The following is a 23,541-nucleotide window of genomic DNA, read 5'->3' as shown; positions in this document are numbered from 1 at the left end:
ATGGGTCAGGCTGGAGTTCTGAAATTTTGTAATAATTTTTCTGTCTGAATGTGGCAGTTTTTCCTTTAAAATTCCATTCCTACCTGCTCCTACTCGGCTCTCTTAAGGTGAAACAGAGATGATATCTGGAGGTAGGATCTGATTTAGCGCCTCTGAACTTCTGTTTGGCAGCAGGTTCTCCTGCGATAAGAGGGAGTGGGAGGTTTTCCCTCAGGCTGGAAGAACCGTGTGGGTAACACTTTCCTACTCATGTGAAAAATCTCTTTTTCCCTCCAATCCTACAGTAGTGATGGGACGGATGGATGCCAGTCTCTTGGCTTCTTGTGGAGAGTTTATGTGCCTTTGATTCTCATCATCACTTTCTAGTTTGATGCCGCCGCAGGGGCAAACCTGCAAAAATCCACCCTCCCAGTGGGACCAGTATGGGTACTGGGGCCCGAGCTGCACCACAGCTTTGCAGGCAGATCCCAGCACAGCTGTGGGATCACACATAGGGCTGTGCTGCCAGAAATGGCACCGGATTGTCCCCCCACAGTCTGGTGGGAATCTGCCCTTCAGCTGCCTGAGCAAGGCCGAGCATCATCTTCCTCCCGAGCCCCCAAAGGTGCGTGTCTGATACCACTGTCTGCTTTGTCCACCTGGATCTGACCCACTAATCTGCCATCCCAGTTAAAAATGCTGTTGGATCCAGGACAAATCCTGCCTGGTGTTTGCCAGTTTTGCCTTACGCCATCCTGGTGAGAGTGACTGTGGCCAGGGCTCAGCGCTGTGGCTGTCAGACCCTCCCTGCATTGTCATCGTGGCAGTGCCACCAGCTGGGAGGAAGCAGGGAAGAGCTCTGCCTCCAGCCAGCAGTCTCCAATGGAGACAAGCTGAGGAAGGGCAGGGGCCACCCGGGACTTGGTGTGATCAAACCGAAATGGTTCTCTGGGCAGCAGAAGGAGCAATTCAGCACAAGCAATTTGTTTTTGCTGCTTTCGTGGCATTTTTCATCTGCCTAGAAGTAGCCTCTTCCCTGGAACTGCTTCTGGAGTTCAATTTGGGTGCTGCTGAGCAACCAAGAACTTTTGTTGTTGATTTTTCTTAAGATTATGCCTGTAATGTCATAAACACGCATCACTTCATGTGCATAACGTGTTCCTGAGGAGCAGCTCTGATCTCTGCCCCCTGTGACCAGGAACAGCACCTGAGGGAACGGCTGGAGCTGTGTCAGGGAGGTTTAGGCTGGATATTGGGAAAAGGCTCTTCCCCCAGAGGGTGCTGGGCACTGCCCAGGCTCCCCAGGGAATGGGCACGGCCCCCGAGGCTGCCAGAGCTCCAGGAGCGTTTGGACAACGCTCCCAGGGACAGGGTGGGATTGTTGGGGTGTCTGTGCAGGGACAGAAGCTGGACTCATTGGTCCTTGTAAGTCCCTTCCAGCTCAGGATATTCCATGATTCTGTGAACTTGTTCTCAAAAGAAAAGAAAATTATCAAGGACCTGTGATTTCATCTCAACTTCTCTGTTACCTGGTTCAGATGAAGTGGCCCAAACCTGCCACTTAACTCCCTCTCAGCAGGTAGGGCTAGGGAATTGCACAGCAAAGGAAAACTGATCAGGAACAATGGCTCCTTAGATTTTTTTTTTTTTTGGGGGGGGGGGAGGGGAGGTGGAGTGGAACTTGTTTCTTTCTTTTTTTCTTTTTGGTTGGGTTTTTGTGGGTGTTCTTGATCAGCAGAACCCAGTTGGCCACACAGTTGTGGTGTGCCTGGCAGAGCTCACATGGCTGTGTGACCTGCAGTGGAGCAGAATCATGGAATCGTTTAGGTTGGAAAAGAAGCCCCCCTCAGACCATCAAGGCCACCAGGAACCCGTGTCCCCAGGTGCCACATCCACATGGCTTTTAAGTCCCTCCAGGGACGTTGTTGAGTGACTCTACCACTGCCCTGGGCAGCTGTTCCAATGGTTTTCTTTCATCCTTGTCCTTGTATTGCAGGTGTGTGGGAAAAGGTAATTAAGACAGAACTTAACCTAGACCTTTTTTGTGTGGTTTAAAATAACTCTTCTAAAATTCTTCACTGGTTTTGTCCTTCTCTTAAGGTGTTGTTCTATGTGCCAGCTGCTATCATCACTGTAACAAGACGTGTTGGATATAAAATCCAACAGTAACATGGAGATTTGAGTGCAGTCGTTTCCCCCGAGCCCTAGAAATGTGAATTCAGTCTTTTGAAACTTGCCAAAAAAGCAATTTATTGTGCTGTGCTTTATTCTTTTGTGTTTGTCAAGAACTGAAACAATTTCACTTGACTAATTTAGTTCTCAGAGCTAAAAAACTGCCTGTAAATGGGTATTTCTAGGTGAGTTTCCCAGATTTTGAAAGTTTTCCTGCATTCGACCTTTCCAGCTAGGGCTGATTCTCCTCCCTATCTTTTTTTATCTTTATGAATATAAATGTGATTGTCTCCTTGGTGCCCCTTCTGCAAGTGCTTCTTGCTTTGTGGATGTGGAGAGTTGTTTAATAAAGTGAAGCCATGATGTCAGGAAACTAGCTTGTACCACTCAAGGAAGATGAAATGCCACCCTGTTCTACTAACACAGCGATCCTGAGATGTGTTTTTCTGCAACTGAAGTAAAAATCAAATCATTTGGATTTTTACCAGCAGCAAGAACAAATATGTTCTTCCTTCTGTCCTTCCCAGGTCTGTTTTTCTTCTGTTCCTTTTCCCGTCTCTTTTCTTTCTGTAGATTCAAATACTACCAAAACGAAACAAAACACAGCAGGGATAAAATACATCCTGCATCTCCTGAGATAAGCTGGAGTGAGGCTGGAGTCTTGGAGTCCACGTGGAAGTCCTTGGAGATGACAGTAGCTCTGTCTCCTCACAGCTCATACACAACTGTTGCACTGCTGTGGGCCCAGTGTCATCTCTTCCCATGAAAAGCTCAGCTTTCTCTGCCATCATCTGGGGAGAAGGTGCTGATCCAATACCTTCCTGAGGTTTCCCCATCCCTGGAGGTGTTCAAAGCCAGGTTGGTTGGGTCTTGGAGCAACCTGGTCTAGTGGAAGGTGTCCCCGCCCATGGCAGCTTTGAGGTCCCTTCCAGCTTCTGATGTTCTCCCTTGAGTTATTTCTTCTTGAGTTCAGAGAGCGTTTGAGCTGCACCTTTTCCACATCCAAGGCTGGGAACAGGGCCTTGCTCTGCCTCTCTTCCTCCTCCCCCACCCATGGGCTAAAGGGGAAAGTCCTGCTGCAGAAATTCCTGCTAGGCAGTGGTGCCAGAGCGTTCAGTATTTGCTAGGAGAAATGATTTATTGCCCAGTCAAAGCAGGGAAAAGACGCTGTGAAAAGCTGGCAGCAGAGAGCCAAGTGTCTGGCAGCAGCTGGAGCCAACGGAGCTGGAGGATGTTTGGGGGCAGGAGATGTGCCAGGGGCTCTGGATAGGTCTGGCTGCTCTTCACCCTCTTCAGGTGAGTGAGAAGAACTAAAGGTAAATTGTGGGCTCTCAAACCACGGTATCACAGCTCAAGAGAGCGAGGAAGTTGTTCAGGAGCGTTTCAGGCTGGCAGCACTCACAGCATGGTGGTCGTCTCTGTGATCACCATTGGAGCTGCCGCAGTGCCGGCCGTGCTCCGGCTCCTCCAACCCTGCTTCTCCACATGCATATTTCTGTCTGTGGTTGTTGGATCAGATCACTGTTTTTAGGTTCTTTCCCTGATCTTTTGCCAGCTCAAGGTTTGTGAAGCCTTGGAGTGGCTGGTGAGATTGTGGCAGACCTTTTCCACCACCTCTTTTTCCACCTGCAAGTGAGCTGGCGCTGGAGTCACAAATTGCATTTTCTGCTTGTCTTCCTTCGCATCTCAACTGCTGTTTCTCAAACAAGAGAAAACGCTCTCAATCACCCAAAATCTCTGTCCTTCTCTAAGCTCCTCCAGGTAAGATTGAAGGTGAAGGACTGTATCATAAAGCTTTTGCAGCTGTACTTTGAAGGAAGGTATCTCTGAAAGGCATCCAATCAAACACCTGAAAGACCCTTAGGCCAACTTTATTCCCAGTAACAAGCCCAATCTCAACTTTTCTCCCATCTTTCTGTTTTTGAAGCAGACACTATTCCAAACCCTGAAGGGCAGGATGAGTCTTTTTACTTCCAGCTCACAGATATAACCTGTTAACTAACATGCTTAGGTAGATTTACATGGGGCATGTTTGAAGGGGTTAGAAGCTGAGATCTTGGCCCAGTCCATGTTGATCACAAATCTTCTCTTTCAGCCAGGATTTTATTCCGATTTGAAAATTAAGAGAAGGGTAGATCCTCATTAGTGTAATCAGCTTAAATGGGTTGACTACTCTAAAGCAATTTGTTTAATTTGTTTGGAACATGTTTAATTTTAGCTATAGATATTCAGCCCTCTCACAGTTGCTATTTATGCTGTTCATCGTGTAATTTTGTGTTCTGTGATTTGTAAAAATAAACTTTCTGCTCTGAATGAGAATTCTGTGACAATCTACGGTCCATTCATCAGAGCCTCTTTAAAACCACACAGAACCTTCTGTGCACTGAGGCTGCTGGTGTGTGTCTGCATCTTTTTCAGCATGGGAAAGAGTTCAGGAGTGTCTCCCCTCTGCAATAGAGCTCAGTGTCAAAACCTGCATGAAGAGAGGGTCTGAATTCTTCTTTAATTCTTGAAATTGAAGACATCAGCTTCTCTGTTTGGCCACACCTCATCGAAGGGCCGTGGAAACCAACTCCCCATGGGAGCAAAAACCATGGATGGTTCAGAAACTACAGATACTGATCACAGGCTCTGGATGTTTCCTGGTGATTTGCTGTTTGGGGATGTGGCGTTTGCCCTTCCATTGATGCAGATGCCACGCGCAGCTTCCTGCGCTTGCTCCCTCGTCCATCCTTGGGTGTATTTTACTTGCTCTTTATGAGGTTTATTCAGAGCCTCTTGTGATGCCCACACAAAGCCTCAAGCCAGGTGCTCTTCTGGAGCAGGTGGGTTCTGCCTCCCGTGCCTTCCATGTGGGGCAGGTGCTGCAAACTCCGATTTCCCTCGGGCATAACCTTCGATTGGCATCTCTGCCCATTGCTGTTTCAAAACCAGTCCTGGAAATGGCTTTGGAATGTCTGTGTGCCTGAACTAATGTGGTTTTTTGGAGTATGTTGGATGTCTGAGGAGTTGTGGGGCCATTAGTCATGCTGTAAAACATATGGCAGCAAGAGAACATTACTCAAATCGTCCAGGACACTTCATTGTGTGATGGAACTTTCTGAAAGGTGTTGTTCCAAGTGTTAGTCTGGCTCAGATGAAGCTCTCTGGAAGAGCAGTGATCCTGCTGTTTGTTACTGTTCCCGTTCTTGTGTTCAAGATCAAGCCAAGGGTTTTTTGGGTTGATCCAATGTATTGCTCAGCCACAGAGCATGAGGAAGGATGGGAAAGTCCCTTTTGGTGGCAGCCCAGAAGCAGTGAGAGTTTAGCATCCCCAGAAAGCCAGGGCCAGTCTCGGGAGTGTGGGGGAATCAAAGTCTTGAGTTTTTGGCTTTGATGTCTGCATTTGCTCTCGTTCCAGCGGTGATGCTTTAATCTACAAAATGCTTTGCTTGGTTTTCGCTGTGCTCAGCTTGAATTTCTTCCAAGACATCGCTCTGCTGAAATAGCAGAATTTGCCTGTGGATTCCAGTGCAGCGATCAGTCTGTGTTTATTGGGGTGATAAACTTCCTGTGAGAGTGAGGGTGGAGTGGGGCCTTTTCCATGTAGCTGAGCCAAATCACTCAGCAGCGAGACCAAAGCCGTTAAGCAAATTGAGATGATTTCTGCTCGCATCAGTCTCTGCTGTAATAAACTGGTTTTCCTCCAAAGGAGAACCTGCACATATCATGCCTGTATTTTCTTCCTTTAGTGTATTGCTCTTGTTTGATGCCATGGAGAAATTCCTAGTTCTGATGTGATTTCATGCATTAACTGCTTTAAACACATCATGGTTTGTACTTCAAGTGTTGAGTTGTACCTTTGAATCCTCAATATGAGACTCTGCTCTGCTGGTGACTTTTCATGCCACGGTCTCTGAATCCAGAGCTGCTCACCTACAGCACGACACCGTGGCTTTGTGTGACCTTTCCAGTCCTCTCCCAGTGTGATGACTTGCCATTAAAAACCTCAATTCCAACTGCCCAGGCAAAAAAGTCCTTTTTCCTCCATCAGTCTCTTTAGTTGGCAACATCCTTCTTAGGTATTTACGGATCTGCTGGTGATATTTATGGAGTTCCTGTGGTTCACTGTGACAATGGACTCGGCACCAGGACACGATGCTTGTCACTGAAATAGAGCCAAGCTACGTCATAAATTATGCAGATGGTCTGTGACAACATCAAATTTTATGCAGATTTTCTTAGGCTGACCCTTTTTACTGCTCAGAATGGCTCCGGAGCTGCCTGTATCTCAAGTTTTCATCCAGTCTTATCTGCCAACACACTGCAATGTGTACATCAAGTTCATCTGTCGAGTTTTTCTCCTTCCCAAAAAGACGGTGAATGTTGAGTTGAGTTTGAGTGAGCTGAGGACGTGTTACCCTGAGTCCTTCCCAACTTTATTCCATAACCAGTGTGGAGCTGAAGATCCTTGGCTTGGGCTGGGAGCTCCACAGGGCTCAGCAGAGCTGCTCCTTTGGATCCAGGACACGGCAGTGCAGTCTGGCTCTGGAAATCAGAGAGATGTTACAGCAGCTTTATCCTGGCAAAGACAAGAGGGAAGTCCTTGACTGCAGAGCTGGCAGCACTGCTGAAAACCCTCAGGGAAAAATCGAACCCTAAAAATACGCCTGAAACCAATGATGTCTCCTGTATTCTGACATTTAGGATGCTTTTTTTATGTTCTTCACTAAGGCCTCACCTTGTAAGAGCTCCCACAGAAAGCAGAGCCTTCCTGAGGGTTTTAGAGGATATTCAAGGTCTTGGCTATAAGCTCTGAGTAGGTAAAGCTGAAGGAATCGGGATCCCAGAGAGCACTAGGTAGTCTTGCTTCCTTCCCTACATGAAATCCCCACCTTTTGGGTCTTGCTGCAGTCTGTCTACCTGGTTCTTATGCCCAGTAGGAGTTCCATTTTAATTGCAATGCTCACCAAGGGAGGCTGTAAATGTTCTCATCTTCCCCTGCTCCGGGAATGGGATCCTTCACCTTCCTTAAGAGTCTTTGTGCAATTTTATTCTCCTGCATACCTTAATTAGCAGAGTCCTAATCCTGATTCCTTCCTCAGTTCCACTGTTTGAGACTTGTAGAAATTGTGGTAGAGGTACTCATTGTCTAGCTGTATCTAGAATCTATAATGGGCTCAGGTTTAAACTTGCATGAAATACTCTGTTACTCTCTTATTCTCTATGATTCTTCTATTATTCTCTAAAAAGTAGAGATGCTGATCTTGGTGTTAGAGGTGATTATGTAGGTAAGTCCTCATCAGACCTTACTGAAAGCCCAGTGGCTCACCATGAGTCACTTCAAGAGCTATTGCAATTGTTCCTGCCTTCAACACTAAGCTGATGACATTAAATTGCCATTTGTGTCAATTTGGGGGTATTTGAAAGCATCTCGGAGCTGCCTGGATTGTATCCCATCATTGTTTGGCTTTCTGAATTGCTTCTGCATCAAAACATCCTGTCTTCCTAGAGGATTTAATGACTGATGCTGCTTCCTGAAGCATGGAGCTCTTTTAGGAGCAGCAGCCTCCCAAACCCTGGTTGGGTCAATGTTTGGATGGGACACAAAACTCTGGTTAGACAGGGAATTCCTGCAATACTCTGTAATATCCCATTAATGCATCCTGATGACAGATTCCCTGAGCATGTGAGTTAACGAGATTAAAGCCCTCCTCGGCTAATCTTTGTCAAGCTGCATTTTGTTCTTTTGGGGCAGTACTTGGGAGCACAAGTTCTGTGATATTTCAGCTCTAGTAATCTCAGTGCTGCATTTGTTACATTGTTGGCAGGTTGCGGAGTTCCCAGTGCCATGGGGTGGATTAACAGGGCTTCCCTAAATCTGGAGTAGGACATGCACTTGTTGTGCTGCTGCCTGAAATGCTTCCCTGCCTGAGCACCTCGCAGAGCCGACACCAAACCCTGCACTTAATTAGCCGAGTATTTTGCTGTATCTAATATTGATCACTTATGCAAATCCAGGTGTGTGCCTGCACTTGCTTAAAACATGCCATAAAATTAATAATCACAGTGCTTTCAGGTCCCATGCTCTGTAATTTATGGATCTCTGGGGGAAAAAAAGCTGCACACGTGGCAGTGCTGCCCGTGCTCAGCCTTTACGCTGAATAGCAGGACGCCAGATCTTTGGGCATTCAAGCAGATACCACGTTGTGACATAAGACAAAGCCCCGTATTTCAAAACAAAACCCTCCCATTGTGTTTTGGAGCTGCTTCTGAGGTGTAGACTGGAAGTAGATGGATATTTAAATGTGTTACCCAGCCTGACGTTGGTGCCAGGATGTCGAGTGCTGCTACAGGTGCTGATTAGCAAAATGAGCAGTTGGGCCTGCCCTGAATTCCTCCTGTATGGGCTGCTCTGGTTTCCTTTTCGACTCAAAGGTAATTCCAGGAGTGCTGTGCAGCTCCGTGAGTCTTCCAACACCAAAGCTGGTTTTTTCCCTTTCCTTCTGATGCCTTTCAGAAAGCTGATCCACCCAAAAATCCCCTGCCAGCTGAGTATCAACACTGTACTCCCACAGAGCAATCTGTTGGGTGGGAAGATGGGCTCTGGCTCCTTCCAGTTCGATGTTGATAGTTGTGTGTGTGCACATATGCTAATGACCGTGATCACCTCTTTCTATGTGGTGATTGGTCGAAATTTAAAACTTATCCCTATTTTAAAGGAAAAGGATTTTTTCCTTTTTTCTGAGTGTAGACTTCATTTAAGGTTGTGCTGAAAAACAGGGGCTGGGTGTTATCTTTGGTGACAAAGCAGCCCTTTTTTGGCCATGCCTCATGTTCTCCAAGGACTATCATCTTCCTAACTGCTCCAACAAGTGCCAGCCCCCATCTGGGGCTGTTCTCTGCCTGATGTTTAGTGGAACACAGGGAACTCCGTGTCTTGTTCCCTAAATCCAAGCCTTTAAGCTGTCAAAGCTCGATGCTTTCAGACAGTCTTTTTATTGCTCTGAAATCTATTTGTCTGTCCAAGGGTGTAGCTGAGCAGAGCCTGCACTGGTTTGGCCTTCAGTTCAGTCACAGTGTGTGCTGGAACTTATTTCCTTGCTGGGCAGCATCAGAGAGAATACTCAAGAAGTGACAATAAAGCTCTGCCTAATGAAAGGCATGCACCCAGGAGGAGGGGAATTAGCCTTGTCCCATTGACTGATTCCAGTTCTTTTCCTATTCTTCCAGCTGAAGGGCTCCCCCAGGTGTATTACTTCGGACCGTGTGGAAAGTACAACGCCATGGTACTGGAGCTGCTTGGCCCGAGCTTGGAAGATCTGTTTGACCTCTGTGACAGGACGTTCACTCTGAAGACAGTGTTAATGATCGCCATCCAGCTGGTGAGTGCCAGGCAGGGCCCTGCCCTGGGGTTTCCTTGGGTGCCCAAACATCCTAGGGTCGGCACAGCGCACGGTTCAGGGCTGAGAGAATCTTCTTCCATCATAGAATCACCGGGTGGTTTGGGGTGGAAGGAACCTTCAAAGATCTTAATCCCACCCTCCCTGCCATGGGCAGGGACACCTTCCACTAGCCCAGGCTGCTCCAAGCCCAATCCAACCTGGCCTTGAACCTTTCCAGGGATCCAGGGGCAGCCACAGCTGCTCTGGGCACCCTGTGCCAGGGCCTCCCCACCCTCACATTCTTCCCACTATCCCATCTAACCCTGTGTTCTGGCAGCAGGAAGCAATTGCCCCTTGTCCTGTCACTCCGGTCCCTTGTGCAAAGTCCCTCTCCATCTTTCTTACAAAGAAAGCTTTTCGGGTGAGAAGGACTCCTGCCTATGAAGGGAAGGTCAGAGTGTGCTTATGAGAAACTGGCTCCCTGTGCAGCAGAACCAGTGAAGCTGGATTCCTACGGACCTGCATCCCCTGTCCCCTACACGCCCCTGCCCCGGTACCTGCCCCAGCTCCCTCGCTCTGTTTGGACATCCCAGGAATATCTCATTTCTCACCCACTCCACGGCACACACGGAGCATAGCACCCTCCCACACTCCTACCAGTTCTACTGGTTTAGTGCTACTGGGCTGCCCGTAGACTGAAACCCTGTGGGGCAATGGGAGCTGAGCCTTGCTTAGCCAAAATACCAGCATTTGAGGGCTCTGTCTTAGTCAAATTTCATCCAAATTGGCCAATGGGTTTAAATTACTGTCACGTGGAAAGTAATAGTTCTATGGGCAGCATCACAGAGCCTTTAATGTACCTGAAAATGAAAGGAAATCAAGCTGGAAGGGATCCAAGTTTGGATTTGGGTTTGTGTTAAAAGTGGACAACATGAAAGCTGAACGTACTGAATGTGGTGAGGAAACTTCCACAAGTCAGTGGGGCCAGCCAGTCAGTTTGGCTTTTTTGGTTTTCAGACTGGTTTGCAGATTGCCAAGTGTCTGGGCACCTGCAGATATCCAGATCTTGGGTACCTGCACCTTGGGGTCACCTGGATACCCCACAGCAGAGTTGGGATTGTATATTCACATTAATAGCTCCGTGGATAGAAGCATGGTAGGGAAGAGGAGATGCAACATGAGGAACACAGTCCTTCAGATAAACTGAAGTTTGACACAGCAGAATCTCAAATGGAAAATTGAGGTCAGAACTGCAGAAGTTTGAGCAGCACCTGCCTGGTACTGAGACCTCCCACAGCAGAGCAGTTGGGTTCTCTTGGTTTTGAGCGTTTCCTTGTCGATGGAAAACCAGTTTATAGTGTTGGTTTTGATTAAATCAAGTGGCAACAGGTGGCAAAGCCTCAGATACGGCTTGTGTGACCTTTGGAGGGAAAATGTAAAGATGTAAATTCATTCCCAAGGGACTGCTGGGGAAATCAAGACTGTCACAGCCATGGCTGCTGCCTTTTGCCAAGTCCCAGGGCTGCAGCTCAGCTCTGGGCTTGGATGTTCTTCACTGGCATCACCTGTTGATCTTGTGGCCAGGCTGCAGCTCGCTGGGGCACTGGTACCAGCTGGAAAACACGTGCTGGGGCTGATGCAGGGGGACACCCAAAGCAGTTGGAAATGGAGGAGCTGATGTTCTCTCACAGGGTCAGGCGCTCCTTTGGCCATGGGGAGATGTTGTAGGACCTTCTCAGTCTCCTCAGGGAGTTTACATGAGTTGCCAGCTTGGAGTGTGCACATTTAAGGAGACAGATTCTGCATCCTCAGGTGTGCCCCGTCACCTGGCCCTAGGAGAAGTGTTTTCCAAAGGGGCTGGCACTTCCTGCTCAGCTGAAATGAAAGCCCTTTGCTCCAGCCACAAGGCTTTAGGGAAAGTTGTCTTTATCTTTCTCCCACACTGAATGATTACAGTCACTGAGTCACGCTCCAGTGTGAGAGCCATCAGAAGGGAAAGCTGGACTCTCAGACTCCGTGGGTTCACGCCCGTGAATTACGTTTTGTTCTTGCTTCTGACCGGCCAGGTCTGCTTAAGCTGCTGCGATTCTAACCCTGGGCATTTGTCCCCTGATCTTTCTCCTCATACTTAGGGTGATCCCCATGTCTGTAGGAGCATCCAGTCCCTTCCCTTTGTGTTCCATGGTCAGTTTTTAACCAGAGACATCCTGGAAAGATATTTTTTAATACTTATTTCTGGTTGGCTGGCGTGAATGAGCTTGACAGGTTGTGGCATCTCAGGACTGGGGTGGATCCTTTACAGATGTTAGAAGAAAGAGGAGTTTCTCTAGGAAAAACAAGGGCAGTGTCATTTTAAGAAGTACCAAGTGGGATTAAGGGCAAATTCAAACATGGTTTTACACCAGGAAGGCTCTCCTGGCTGAGGGAGACAGAGACTGGATGGTAATGAGTCTTCAAGAAACCCAGCCTGTTTGGCAATTGTTCAGACTGGAACTGCTTCCTCCATACTCCACATGCAGCTGAAGACGTCCGGTGGATCAGATCCAGTGGGTGAAGCTCCTGAACAAAGCCAAGCTTGGCAATTAAAACGTGATCACTACGTCAGTCCCTACAGCCCATAAATTGGGGGAGAATGTTTTTTTAGTCAGGCTTCTGTTTCTCACTCTTGGCCAGGTCCAGCCTTTATGACACTCACTGACAGCTCACAGCAAGCTCTATTGTGCCACCAGGCACTGGAAAAATATTCTGGATGTGATCTGGACCAAATCGTGGCGAGAGGTTTTTCTACTGGTGACCATCAAAATTGCCTTTGAATGAGATTAATTTCATTCTCTGCTGATCTGGTCTATATTCAAACGGATGATGTGTGAAAGAAGGGCTCAAATTCGTCAGGAAGGTCTAGAGATGGAACTGCTGCCAAGATCAGCCCCTTCAGAGTTACCTTTCTGGGAGAAGAGGGTTTGTTACGCTTGCTGCCTTGGCAGGAGGAAGGCAAATGAAAGCACGGGTGTCTTTGGCACCTGCTAAATGTCACAATATCCTCTCATTTCTCCACCGCAGCGCAGGGGTCTTGCTGTGTGCCAAGGGATTCTCCCCCCTCCTAAGGGTTTCTCTGACATCTGAAATGGAGATTTATGGCTCCAAGGATGGACTCGGCCGGCCGTGGCCATGGAAATCCCTCTGTAATTCACAGCCTTCCATCTATCCTGGTGCTCCCGTGCTTGCTGTTAGTCCCAGTTCCTCGAGTGGTTTCTCTGCCCATAGAAGAATGAATTCAGAATGTTTGAGCCTGTAGTTCAAACCCAAAGGAGTGGGCACTGCACCTCTGCATCCAGCACATTTCTGGAGCGGGAATTCCACTTCCCCTCTCCTTCAACCACTATGAAGAGGGGTTTGATGCCGAGGTTGTGCTGCAGCACTGCTGCTTGTGTGTGCTCAGGCAGAGTCTGGAAGGGAGATGCAGCACAGACACTCCACATCACAGCAACCACGAGCAGCGAGAGTGTCTTGTCAGGGTAAATAAAGCTACTCCAGGAAACATCTTTCGGGGAGCGTCTTTCAGCTGCCATGGCTGAGCAAAGCTCTTCAGCATGAAGCGTCCAGGCAGGTGGAAGTAAAGAAGGAATATGAAAGACCCCACAGCAGCTGTGTGTGGTGGAAGCAAAAAAAGCAGGTGGGAGGAAAAAAGGCAGGAAAACAAGTACCCTTGAGTGCTGCTGGAGGATATTGTATTGGCTCATCTGACACCTCAGCTGTCCAGGTTGTTGTCCTGCTTGCTGCAATTTGCCGAGAGTTTTTAAAGAAGAAAAAAAATGGGCTCTTTTCAGGTTCTCTAATTGCTGTTGGGATTTCAACAACTGAGCTGCTCTGGTAGCAGGAACAAATCAAATGAGCCAGTCAGGCTCTGCTTGGAAGCTTGTTATGTGTGGAGAGGCAAGGAAGCTCTTTGTTCCACTTTCAAGGGTTGCATCTTCATTTGAATTGCCTCCCAACGTAGCTTTTTGTCTCCCAACCTGCTGCTGTGTCCTGTAGGTGATTCAAAGTGTGAAGAATGACTGAAGAGCATCTGCTCTGCTCTGCACCAGCCTGTAATTGATTGGAAATAATGGCTGTTAGCCGTGAAACCCATTTTCTCGGCACATTGGAATCAATCACTGCATCAAGGGGAGGGAGCGGCAGCACGTGCTGTTCCCTTCTTTGAAGAGTCTTTGAGCAAGCTCTATTTTTTAAGCCTGATTCACCTGCAGCCAATTTTTTCCTGTCTGCTGCCCTCCCTGAACAGCTGTTTATTTTATAAGGAGGGCTGCCCCCTCCTGCCTGCTACTTCTTTCTGAGAGGTGGAAATGCAGCAGATTTTCCTTTAGAATCGGGTGCATGGTAAGGGAGTGGGATGGAGGATCACATGCATATGGACTTCTAAAACCAGGTGTGGGTCCAAGATCTGTAAAGAGAAAGAGTGCTCTGAGTTTGCCAGCTGGGAATGTGTCTGGGTTCGGTGAGAAATGAAGGAGCAGTCAGGATCTGTCAGCCCAACGGAGAGAGCAGGGGGGTTGGAAGGGCTGACAGGGGGTCTCTGCTGCTTGGCTGGGGGAGAGCTGGCTCAGTGACCCAGAACTCCAGCCTGCAGAGCTTTCCCACCAGGATTCACCCAGCGGGGGTGACCAGCTGGTGGCCCTCACCCTGGATGCCCCCAGGTGTTCTGGCACTGCGCTGTCCCTCGCAGCGGTGTGGCAGTGACCTCTGGGGACTGAGGCTCGTTAGTGCAAAACCAGGAGTTGGTGGAGCTTTGCAGAGGTTTCGTAGCATTGCCAGCCCACAAATACCCGGGTCAATCCCAGTGGCCTTTCCAAAGAAGCATCTTGTTTAACAAAGCCACTGTGCCCTCTGGCATGTAGGGCAGCTGCGACCAGGACAGCCATAAATGGGGGTTCATGTGTGTTCATTTGAAACCTAAAAAGGCAATTAAAGGTAATAAATGAAGTGAAATTGAGAATTATTTCCAGTTGGAATCATCTCTTAAGTTTGGGACCCAAAGGAGAACCGCTTGACAGCCTGTTCAGACATCATCTGCAGTATGTTTGGTTTCAAAAGCAATTTTAATGAACTTCTGAATAAAGTGTGTTGTTAGAGGCCCTCCATCACCTCAGAGGTGGGATTCCCACCCTTTCACCTTCCCTTTCAGTCAAACTTCCAGAAAAACGTTAGTCAAAAGCTGAGAAGTATTCCAGCTATTCCTAGTTGACAGCAATGAGATTAATTATTATTTTAGTCAGCTTTGAAGATCGTAAAGATTCTGCCTGCCCAAAAATCCCCCTCCATGAAGAATCTGGCATGTCTAAGATAACATATGGGTCGAGGGAGGAAGGTGGTAAGACACAGAGCAACAGGGGAAGGCGGTGGGCAAGGGAAGAGCTCTTGGTAAGCGGTTTAGTATGTTTAAAATCAATACAAAAAGGCTGCTGCAGCTCCCTGTGGCATCCTGCCAAGAGCTGCATCCCAGCGGTAACGCCTCAGAAGCAGCCTTTGCCATTTCCGTGGGAATAAAGCAGGGAGCACAGCACGATGGCCCTGGGAAGGAGGGGATGACAAATCCCTCTTGCAGCTCTGCTGGGAGCCGGAGCCCTGCTCACAAATAACGTTTCCCTGGTCGTTTTGCAGATCTCTCGGATGGAGTACGTGCACTCGAAGAACCTCATCTACCGCGACGTGAAGCCGGAGAACTTCCTCATTGGCCGGCAGGGCAATAAGAAGGAGCACGTCATTCACATCATAGACTTTGGATTGGCCAAGGAGTACATTGACCCGGAAACCAAAAAACACATTCCCTACAGGGAGCACAAGAGCCTCACTGGAACGGCGAGATACATGTCCATCAACACACACCTTGGCAAAGGTCTGTCTGCAGGGGGGGAGTCCTTTAGGCTGGAAAAGCTCTCCAAGGTCACTGAGTCCAACAACTGACGAGCACTGCCGTGTTCACCACTAAACTGTGTCCCCACGTGCCACATTCACACACCTTTCGAGCACTTCCAGGCGTGGCAGCTCCACCACTGCCCTGGGAAGCCTGTTCAGTCCTTGACAAGTGAATTATTTTCCCTGATAGCCAACCTAAACTTCCCCTGGCACAACTTGAGGCCGTTTCCTCTCATCCTGTCCCATTCCCTGGGAGCAGAGCCCGACCTTCCCTGGCTGCGCCCTCATGTCAGGGAGTTGTGCAGAGCCAGAAGATGCCCCCTCAGCCTCCTTTTCTCCTCCCCAGCTCCTTCAGCTGCTCCTGGTGCTCCAGCCCCTTCCCCAGCTCCGTTCCCTTCCCTGGACACGTTCCAGCTTGCCGTTTGATTCCTACAGACCTCCCACAGCATCTTGGCTCACAGCTCTCTCGCACCCTTGGAGCTATTTGTGAACCTTCCAATGCTGTTTACAGTTGTGAGGCTTTTTTTTCCTCCCCTCTTTTGAGGAATCGAGCCAGCTGAAATGTTGGAAGCCTCATAATTACAGTTTTTATTAGGAACTAAGTAACTGGGAGCAGCCCTGCACTGATAAAAGACAATCAGGCAGGCGGTGATTGCTGCACTGGATGATGGACAAATAGATTTTTATAGCACAGCACTGTCCCAATGCCTTGCAGTTCCAGGTGTTAGAGTTGGATGTTCCATGACCTAGTAATTGGTTGGAGAAAATGAATGATTTAAATAACTTTAATCCTGGCTTTCATCTCCTCTCCTCGCTGCTTTCCTAACAGAAGATTACATTTCTGTGGCTGAAAGGCAAAAAAAAACTTATTAAATGTTTATATTCTCTTAAATCCATACAAGCAGTGAGATAATGGAATATTCTCTGGGAGGCCTCCCGGCATGTTGGCTCCCACTTGGAGAGCTCACTCTCTTTGGGGAGTCAGGAGGGATGAGCCTAGCTTCTAATTTTGGAAAGTGAAGAGTCAGGCAGGGCTGGAGGAACGGGAGGGCGCAGTGGGGCTGGGAAGGTGCTGGTGCGGGCGATGCGGAGGGAAGATGTGTCTGTGGTTGAGGTGCACCGTGTGCCTTCCTGAGGACCTGTTTCCCACAGAATGTCAGCTCCTGCCATGGCTCATGCAGGGGAAGGGTCCAAATCAGTTCTGGGGGTGTATTTGAGGGGGCTGTCCCTGCCCAGAGGGGTTGTGAGGAGCTGATGAGACCAGCCCAAGCTTTCACACTTCAGACTCGGGGGTCTGACTGCAGTTTTTCTGAGAGACAAGTGCACTCAGCCATCTTCCTGGAAGTCCATCTGCATCACTGCTCTAAATGACCCAGGGCATCCTCTTTTTCCCCCCTTTTTATCAGGATAACTTCAGGAACTGTTGTTTCAGTTCCCATGTCCCCAGTGTTCCCACTCCCAGCATCTCCTGCAGGTTAAGTGGCCGCAGTGTCGTGGGCTGGATCTGCTCCGGATCGTGGAGGACATTGTTTGGAGCAGCTGGGGTTCACAGGAGAGGAGGTTGCACCACATGAGTCCATGAGCTCAGTGAACCCAAGGATACAGCTCAGCCCAGCCCAGCATTGCTGGCACATCTTTTGTTCTTTCCTATCCTCCCCTGGGGTTTTGGATACATTTTGGCAGCTTGTTTTAAGGATACTTTTCCCTTTGGCTCCATGCCCCTTTTCCCCCCTTCATTTATCATTATAACATCTGCATGGCAACAGCAGCAAGTGTCCCACGGCAGCGCTGGAAGGAGCTATTTTTGATCTGCTCTGATGAGCAGCAGGGGCAATTGGGAAGGGGTTGGCACTGTGCAAGGGTAGATCCCTGCAGCTGGTTGTGAGTACCCCCTGTTCCCGTTTAGTCCAGAGGAAATGATCCAGCACCAGATGGCACCATTGACACTGGCAGGTCGGGGAAGAATTGGGGCACTGCTTTATTCCTCTGCAGTTAAGAGTTGTCCGTTCTACCTCAGGTTGAGCTGTGTGTCGTGCAGCTCCCATGTTATCTCATGGCTTCTGGCTGATTTTACACATTTTCTGACTTTCTGAAACAGCTTCTAGGTGGTTTTGCACGAGATCTGAGCTGCAGACAGCGAGTGGACGTCCCTGTGGTACCTTTATCTCAGATGCGGGTGTGGCTGCTGCTGAGATCTCAGAGCCATTTCTGCCTCTGCAGCAATAATTTGTCATCTCTTCTAGAGCAAAGTCGTCGAGACGACTTGGAAGCCCTTGGCCATATGTTCATGTATTTCCTCCGAGGCAGCCTGCCCTGGCAAGGATTGAAGGTAGGTATGAACTTTAGGTTTTGTCCTTTAAAACTTTGGCTAGTCTCTACCCAAAGGAGAATCCACTGGGGAAACATTGGCAAAATCCAGTCAGAAACACTGTCCTCTCCTTTGTGTCCTTGAAGCCTAACACCAAGGCATTAAGTTTAGCTACAGGGAAGATTTTAAGGTAGAAATACATTACCTGGCACTTCAAGCTGCCGAATTGGTAGAATTTTGGAGAGAAGGTTGAACAGAGAGACAGAAACAATGAGAGAGCTGTGATTGGAAGCTGCCCTGAGCTGGAGCATGACTGGGACACAGTGGTTGTTTATGAAATTCAAGTTACAGCACACAATCCCCCAGCTGCATCTGTGATCTGTGTTTATAATGGGAGCAGTTTGATGGGTTTAGATGCACAGATGGACTTCAGCTTGAAAAACTGGTTTTCTGGCACAAGTCTTGGGCTTGGCTTCCCTCCAGACGCACTGGACACTCAGTGCTGGGGAGTTTATGAGATGCTGTGTACAATGTGGAGAGCTGCAAGTAATTGAGTTACCAACTGCCGCCAACATCCATCAGCTGAGCTAACCAGGAGTAAGTCATTTGCTGGCTCCAGAGCTGTTGGAAGCTGCATCTTCACTTCTCCATCACCTCCCTGATGATTAAGCTACTGTGTTCAGCTTTGGAATTGCAGGGAGTGAAGGGACTGAATGTGATCAGGTTAGGTTTATCAGGGGAGACAAGAGCTCCTGTTGGAAAAAGGAGTTGAGGCTTTGGGTTCAGAGCTCTGCAATGGTCAGTGGGTTATAGACCCAGCTGGGGGCATAGACCTTGTTCAGCTGTTTGTCACCACCTATCCAGAGTTAGTCTCAGCTCAGCCTCATCAGGCACATGCCAGAAATGTTGGCAACAGCTCATAAAAGCAAAGAAGGGTTTTTCAAGCATGAAAGGGATTGTGAAAGAAATCAGACTCTCTGATTTTATGTCCACGCCTCTCTGTGTGTTTTTCTAGTACATGTTTCCTTTCTGGCTTAGTTGAACTCATCTGCTTTAAATTAATCCTGTAAATTATTCTAAAATAATTCCAAGTTTATACAAGGCTCTACTAAAGTTCCTCAGTTCAGTGCTGAACTTCATAAGAATTAGTTGACTCCTATAGAATTAGTTGACTCCTTTCTGAGTCCAGGGCAAACACAGACTCTCCAGCTGGATTTAGAATGTGGCATCTTTGCTCTTCTAGGTTTCCTCAGCTTACACTTCTGGTCTGTATTGTCAGGGCTGTGTCTGCAGAGAATATCTTACAGTGCTAATTGTGCTGCTGCCAGGTCTAATTGGCATATTTTGAAATAGAGGCAAGAAACCCCACTTTTAGGGTGCCAACTGCAGCAGAGTTCTCTGCCTCAGGGTGATTTAGGTGGGAAATCCAACTGCAAATGGTTTCATTTCCTTGTTGAGCAGATATTAAACCAGTGCTGAGTGATGATGGTTTGGGGGTGAAAGGAGAGGCTGTGTGGGAGCAGCCTGGGATTTGGGAGAAGTGTGACAGATGTAGAGTCAGTATCAATGTGGTGACATCCTGTTGCACAGAGGAAGACCCAAACTGCTGTGTAATGGGTTTGTTTTGCAGTTGTTTGTGAAGGCAGCTTGACGGCCCTAAGCCTGGGGAGGTCCTGATGTGCCATCACAGTTCATGCACCTTTATTTCCTACTCCCATTAAACCTTCCCTGCACAGTCCTCAGGACTGGGCTGTGAGAAATGAGCCTTGTAAGACACTAATAAGGGTCGTGCCTTTCATTGATGAAGATGTTTTGAACGTCCTTGGATGTTCCCTGCCGATAGCCTGTGAAATGTTCCTACTGGTGTAGGCCAGGATGCAGTTCAGTTACAAGTAACATCTCTTGATGTCACCCAGAATGGGCATTAAATACCTTGTTTTTCTTCCCATACAGCATGTCCTTTCTTACATGGTTGAACTCTTTCTCCACAACTGTTTTGTCTTTGTGCGCTGCAGGCTGACACCTTAAAAGAGAGGTATCAGAAGATTGGGGACACAAAGAGAAACACTCCAGTTGAAGTTCTCTGTGAGAACTTTCCAGGTAAAGCCCTGGTGGGAGCGTGTGAGTGCAGCTGGAGGTGGCCATGCCTTGTTAAACAGGATGGGCCTGCACTCCTCTGGCAGGAAGGATTTGGATGACGTGTATCCATCATGTCGTTCCTCCAGCTGGCAAACAACTGGAGCTGCTGCTATAAATTAACAGGGCCTGAGGTCTTAAAATGAACAAACCTCTTTTCATGAAGGAGACTGGACAGTGCTCAAGGGCCTTGTGTGCCTGCTGTGCTTCTTGGCTTCCTTCCAAAAGCTCCTCATTATTTTCCCTCTCCCAAATGACCGTGTTGTAACAACCGAGATAATTCTTTTCCAAATGGAAGGTTTTACAGGTGTTGCAGGTGTAGGTGGCCAGCTTGGAAGATGGGATGGTGTGTCTGGCCATGAATTCCACCTTCTGGGAGCAGTTTTAAGGAGAGTGTCACTAAGGACGTGCTTCTAGCCAAGCCCAACACCTTGATCTCCAGTTAAACACACCCTGGAGCCGGGAGAGCAGGGTTCAGAGTTAGAGCCTTCCCCAGGGTCCCTTGGCCACAGAGTGGCCCTGGGAGGTTTTGGGGAGGTTTCTGAAGTCCTGACACCAGGGAGAGCACCCACAATTAATCTCATTCCTGTAAGAACTGTTGTGCAACAACAGCAGCAAGCCTGGAACGGGCTCGTTGTTCACTCAAGTCACTGTAATTCCCCAGATGTGTGCTTCCAAAATCCACCTGATTCCAAGCAGAATGGCTTCAGGTTGGCCGTTCTCATCTTTTTCCCAGTACTCCTCCTCACAGCTCTTTCAGGTCTGGGCTGATGGGAGATGAGAGAACTGAGTTCTGTTCCTTCCTTGCCTGAAACCAGTTGTTCTCCACCTTCTGGAGGTACTTAAAAGAGGGGATTCTTTCTTCTCCTTTTTTTTCCCCTCTTTTACCTCCATGGAAGTCGCAAGCCACAGACAGAGTTAAGTGTCAATGAGAAGTTCTGTTCTTATTTTTGTCAGCTGAAGGCAAGGCCATGAGCTAAGGGAGAGCCAGGAAGGGGCAGGACATGAGTTCCTAGGGGCTCAATATTCTGTGCGTGCAAACTGCGACCCAGCTGCAGGAAAGCAATTCATTAGCTTAACACCAAACCCTGGTCTGTAAATTAACCCTCTTCAGGTAAATTAACCTTGGACCCTCCCCCTCTAGTCTAATTTTGAATATTCAGAGGTGTCATGAGGTTGGGCACTGCCGTGCTCTGGGCAAACAGACCCTGGTTGCTGCTGGAGCTCTGGGATGCCTCGGGAGCCCACCAATATCTCCTGCTTTCCTTCCTCAGATGAATGTCTATGGCTGTTTTATAGAAACATGGCATCACAGAATCCCAGACTTGTTTGGGTTGGAAGGGACCTTAAAGCTCATCCAGTCCCACCCCCTGCCATGGACAGGGACACCTTCCACTGTCCCAGATTGCTCCAAGCCCCATCCAACCTGGCCTTGGACACTTTCAGGGATGGGGCAGCCCCAGCTTCTCCAGGCAGCAGCATTCTAAGTGCCTGTGAGCAGCCTGTCATCAGGTTCAGGGAGTTTATTTCTCACTCTGTTTATTTTTATACAAATGTACAGAATAAATCAAGGTGTGGAAGTGAGATTTGAGCAGGGGTGGGACTTCCATCTTTGCTTGAGAAGTGTTTGAATTGTTTTCAACGTTACTAAAAACCATGACTTGTAGGGGAAAAGCCAGAGGCAGCGCTGGCAGCCCAGACATTGGTTTCTAACAACTCCTTTGGAAGATCCTGGATAAAAGCTGCTGCTTTTTCCCCTTTTCCGGCAGAGGAGATGGCCACGTACCTCCGCTATGTCCGGCGATTAGACTTCTTTGAGAGACCAGACTACGATTACCTACGGACCATCTTCACAGAGCTGTTTGAAAAGAAAGGCTACACCTTTGACTACGCCTACGACTGGGTTGGCAGGCCAATTGTGAGTTGTCCCTGCAAAATCCCATGCCTTGCCTTCCAGGTGCTGCTTCCCCACCTTTTTGTTCCCAGTAATCCCAATTAATGCCAGTGAGTTTAGGATCAAATCTTTCATCTCTCAACACAGTGAGATGTCCTGACGTTGTGTTCAGGGGGTTCTTGCAGTGCCTGGAAGTTTTCCTGAGGGACAGAGGCCCCATCCCACCTCTCTGGACATTCAAGCCTCATTTTCCCACTTGTGACAATGAACACGATGAGACTGAATTCCCTCTAGTGTAGCACAGGATTGGAGACCAGAGTCTAAAAACCATCTCAAAGCAGGAGAATTGTAGAAACCCCCTGTAATGGTCATGTGCCCTTTGGAAAGGTCCGGGAGGTCCAGGCAGGGCTCTGATGGATGTTCAGTGAATAGCAGAATCCCAGAATGGTTTGGGTTGGAAGGGATCTTAAAGCCCACTTTGTTCCAACCCCCTGCCATGGACAGGGACACCTTTCACTATCCCAGGGTGCTTCAAGCCCTGTCCAACCTGGCCTTGGACACTTCCAGAGATCCAAGGGCAGACACAGCTTCTCTGGGCAACCTTGCCACCCTCACAGGAAGGAATTTCTCCCAAATATCTAATCTAAACTTTTTCTCCTGAACTCAGAATATCTTGGAGGACACTCAGTGGCCAAACCAGCTCTGTACAGCACATGGCAAGGAAATGTGGGAGTAACCAACCTCCATTTAGCAGTTCCATGACTCCATGTGGACCATGACCCTGATCTCGTTGTGTCACCTTTATCATCAAAAGCCAGTTAAACTCAGAAAGACCTTGGGCAAAGGATGTGTTATGGGAAATATGGCAGAAGAATCTAAAGCTCTTTGTTTTGGGTCATTCTGCTCATGATCCACCCCAAAAACCAGTAATGACATGTGTAAATGAATTGTCACTGGTGCCAGATCAAATGCCATCAGTGCTAAACTTGGTACCACTGCCAGTGCTTTACTGTCACAACTATATTTAGCATTCCCAATGCTTTCTGTGCTTAGCAGAGTTCCTAAGAAATCATTCCCTTTGTGAATCAAGATTTTCTCTTCATTTTTCTTTAATTACAAAGGCAATTGATAAAGAGCACCTTGTAAGACAAGCGTGCTATTGCTGACAACTGCGGTGGTTGCCATGGAGATCTCGATGTTGGGAGCAGGGATTATGACTTTGGTGAGAAGAGAGCAGATGAAGCTTTAATTTTAACACGTCCTGTTTCTATGCAAGCGTGATTTTTACAAGTGGTGAGACGATGGGATGAGGAAAACAAGTCTGTATATTTTCAGTTGTAATAATTCTGTGTGAGACGCACTAGGTGTGATCTGACACTGAAACAGGCACCTAACTGTATCTTCTTAATTAATTTTTATAAGAGACATGTGGTGCTGGTGTCCACCATCAAATCTCATGTCTGTAAATCACAGAGAATTTATAGCCCTGGCTGTAATTCTCCTTGGTTCCTTTGGGCAGTGTTTTGATGTTTTTCTGCTTCCTACCAGCTTGACAAGGTGCGTTTCCACATGTGAGAGTCCTCACCCTGACCAACACCTTGTTTTCCAGCCTACTCCCGTGGGATCTGTCCATGTAGATTCTGGGACGTCTGCAGTGACAAGAGACAGCCACATCCACCGGGACCGACCATCGCAACAGGCCCTTCGCAATCAGGTGCATCGCTTGGCTCCTCTCCCAACTCCTCTGGCACTGGAGAAGCAGAAGCCACATGGCA

The 23,541-nt window shown here is 48.2% G+C and overlaps 1 protein-coding gene across 5 annotated transcripts in view; it reads left to right on the top strand.

Annotated features, from left to right (window-relative positions):
• Positions 1-23,541, top strand: part of CSNK1G1 (casein kinase 1 gamma 1) — a 105,517-nt gene that overhangs the window by 64,397 nt on the left and 17,579 nt on the right. For all 5 annotated transcript variants that reach the window (XM_039557635.1, XM_039557638.1, XM_039557634.1 and 2 more), the window contains 6 exons: positions 9,364-9,515; positions 15,174-15,408; positions 17,672-17,757; positions 19,752-19,836; positions 21,642-21,790; positions 23,376-23,480. In XM_039557635.1, coding sequence (XP_039413569.1) covers positions 9,364-9,515; positions 15,174-15,408; positions 17,672-17,757; positions 19,752-19,836; positions 21,642-21,790; positions 23,376-23,480 — 812 coding nt within the window. The remainder of the gene's footprint in view (positions 1-9,363; positions 9,516-15,173; positions 15,409-17,671; positions 17,758-19,751; positions 19,837-21,641; positions 21,791-23,375; positions 23,481-23,541) is intronic.

The sequence above is a fragment of the Corvus cornix genome, chromosome 10 (assembly GCF_000738735.6).
Source record: "Corvus cornix cornix isolate S_Up_H32 chromosome 10, ASM73873v5, whole genome shotgun sequence".
In the NCBI taxonomy this organism is placed as follows: Eukaryota; Metazoa; Chordata; class Aves; order Passeriformes; family Corvidae; genus Corvus; species Corvus cornix.
Note: the sequence above shows the minus strand (reverse complement) of the source record. Positions and strands in the feature narration are given on the sequence as shown.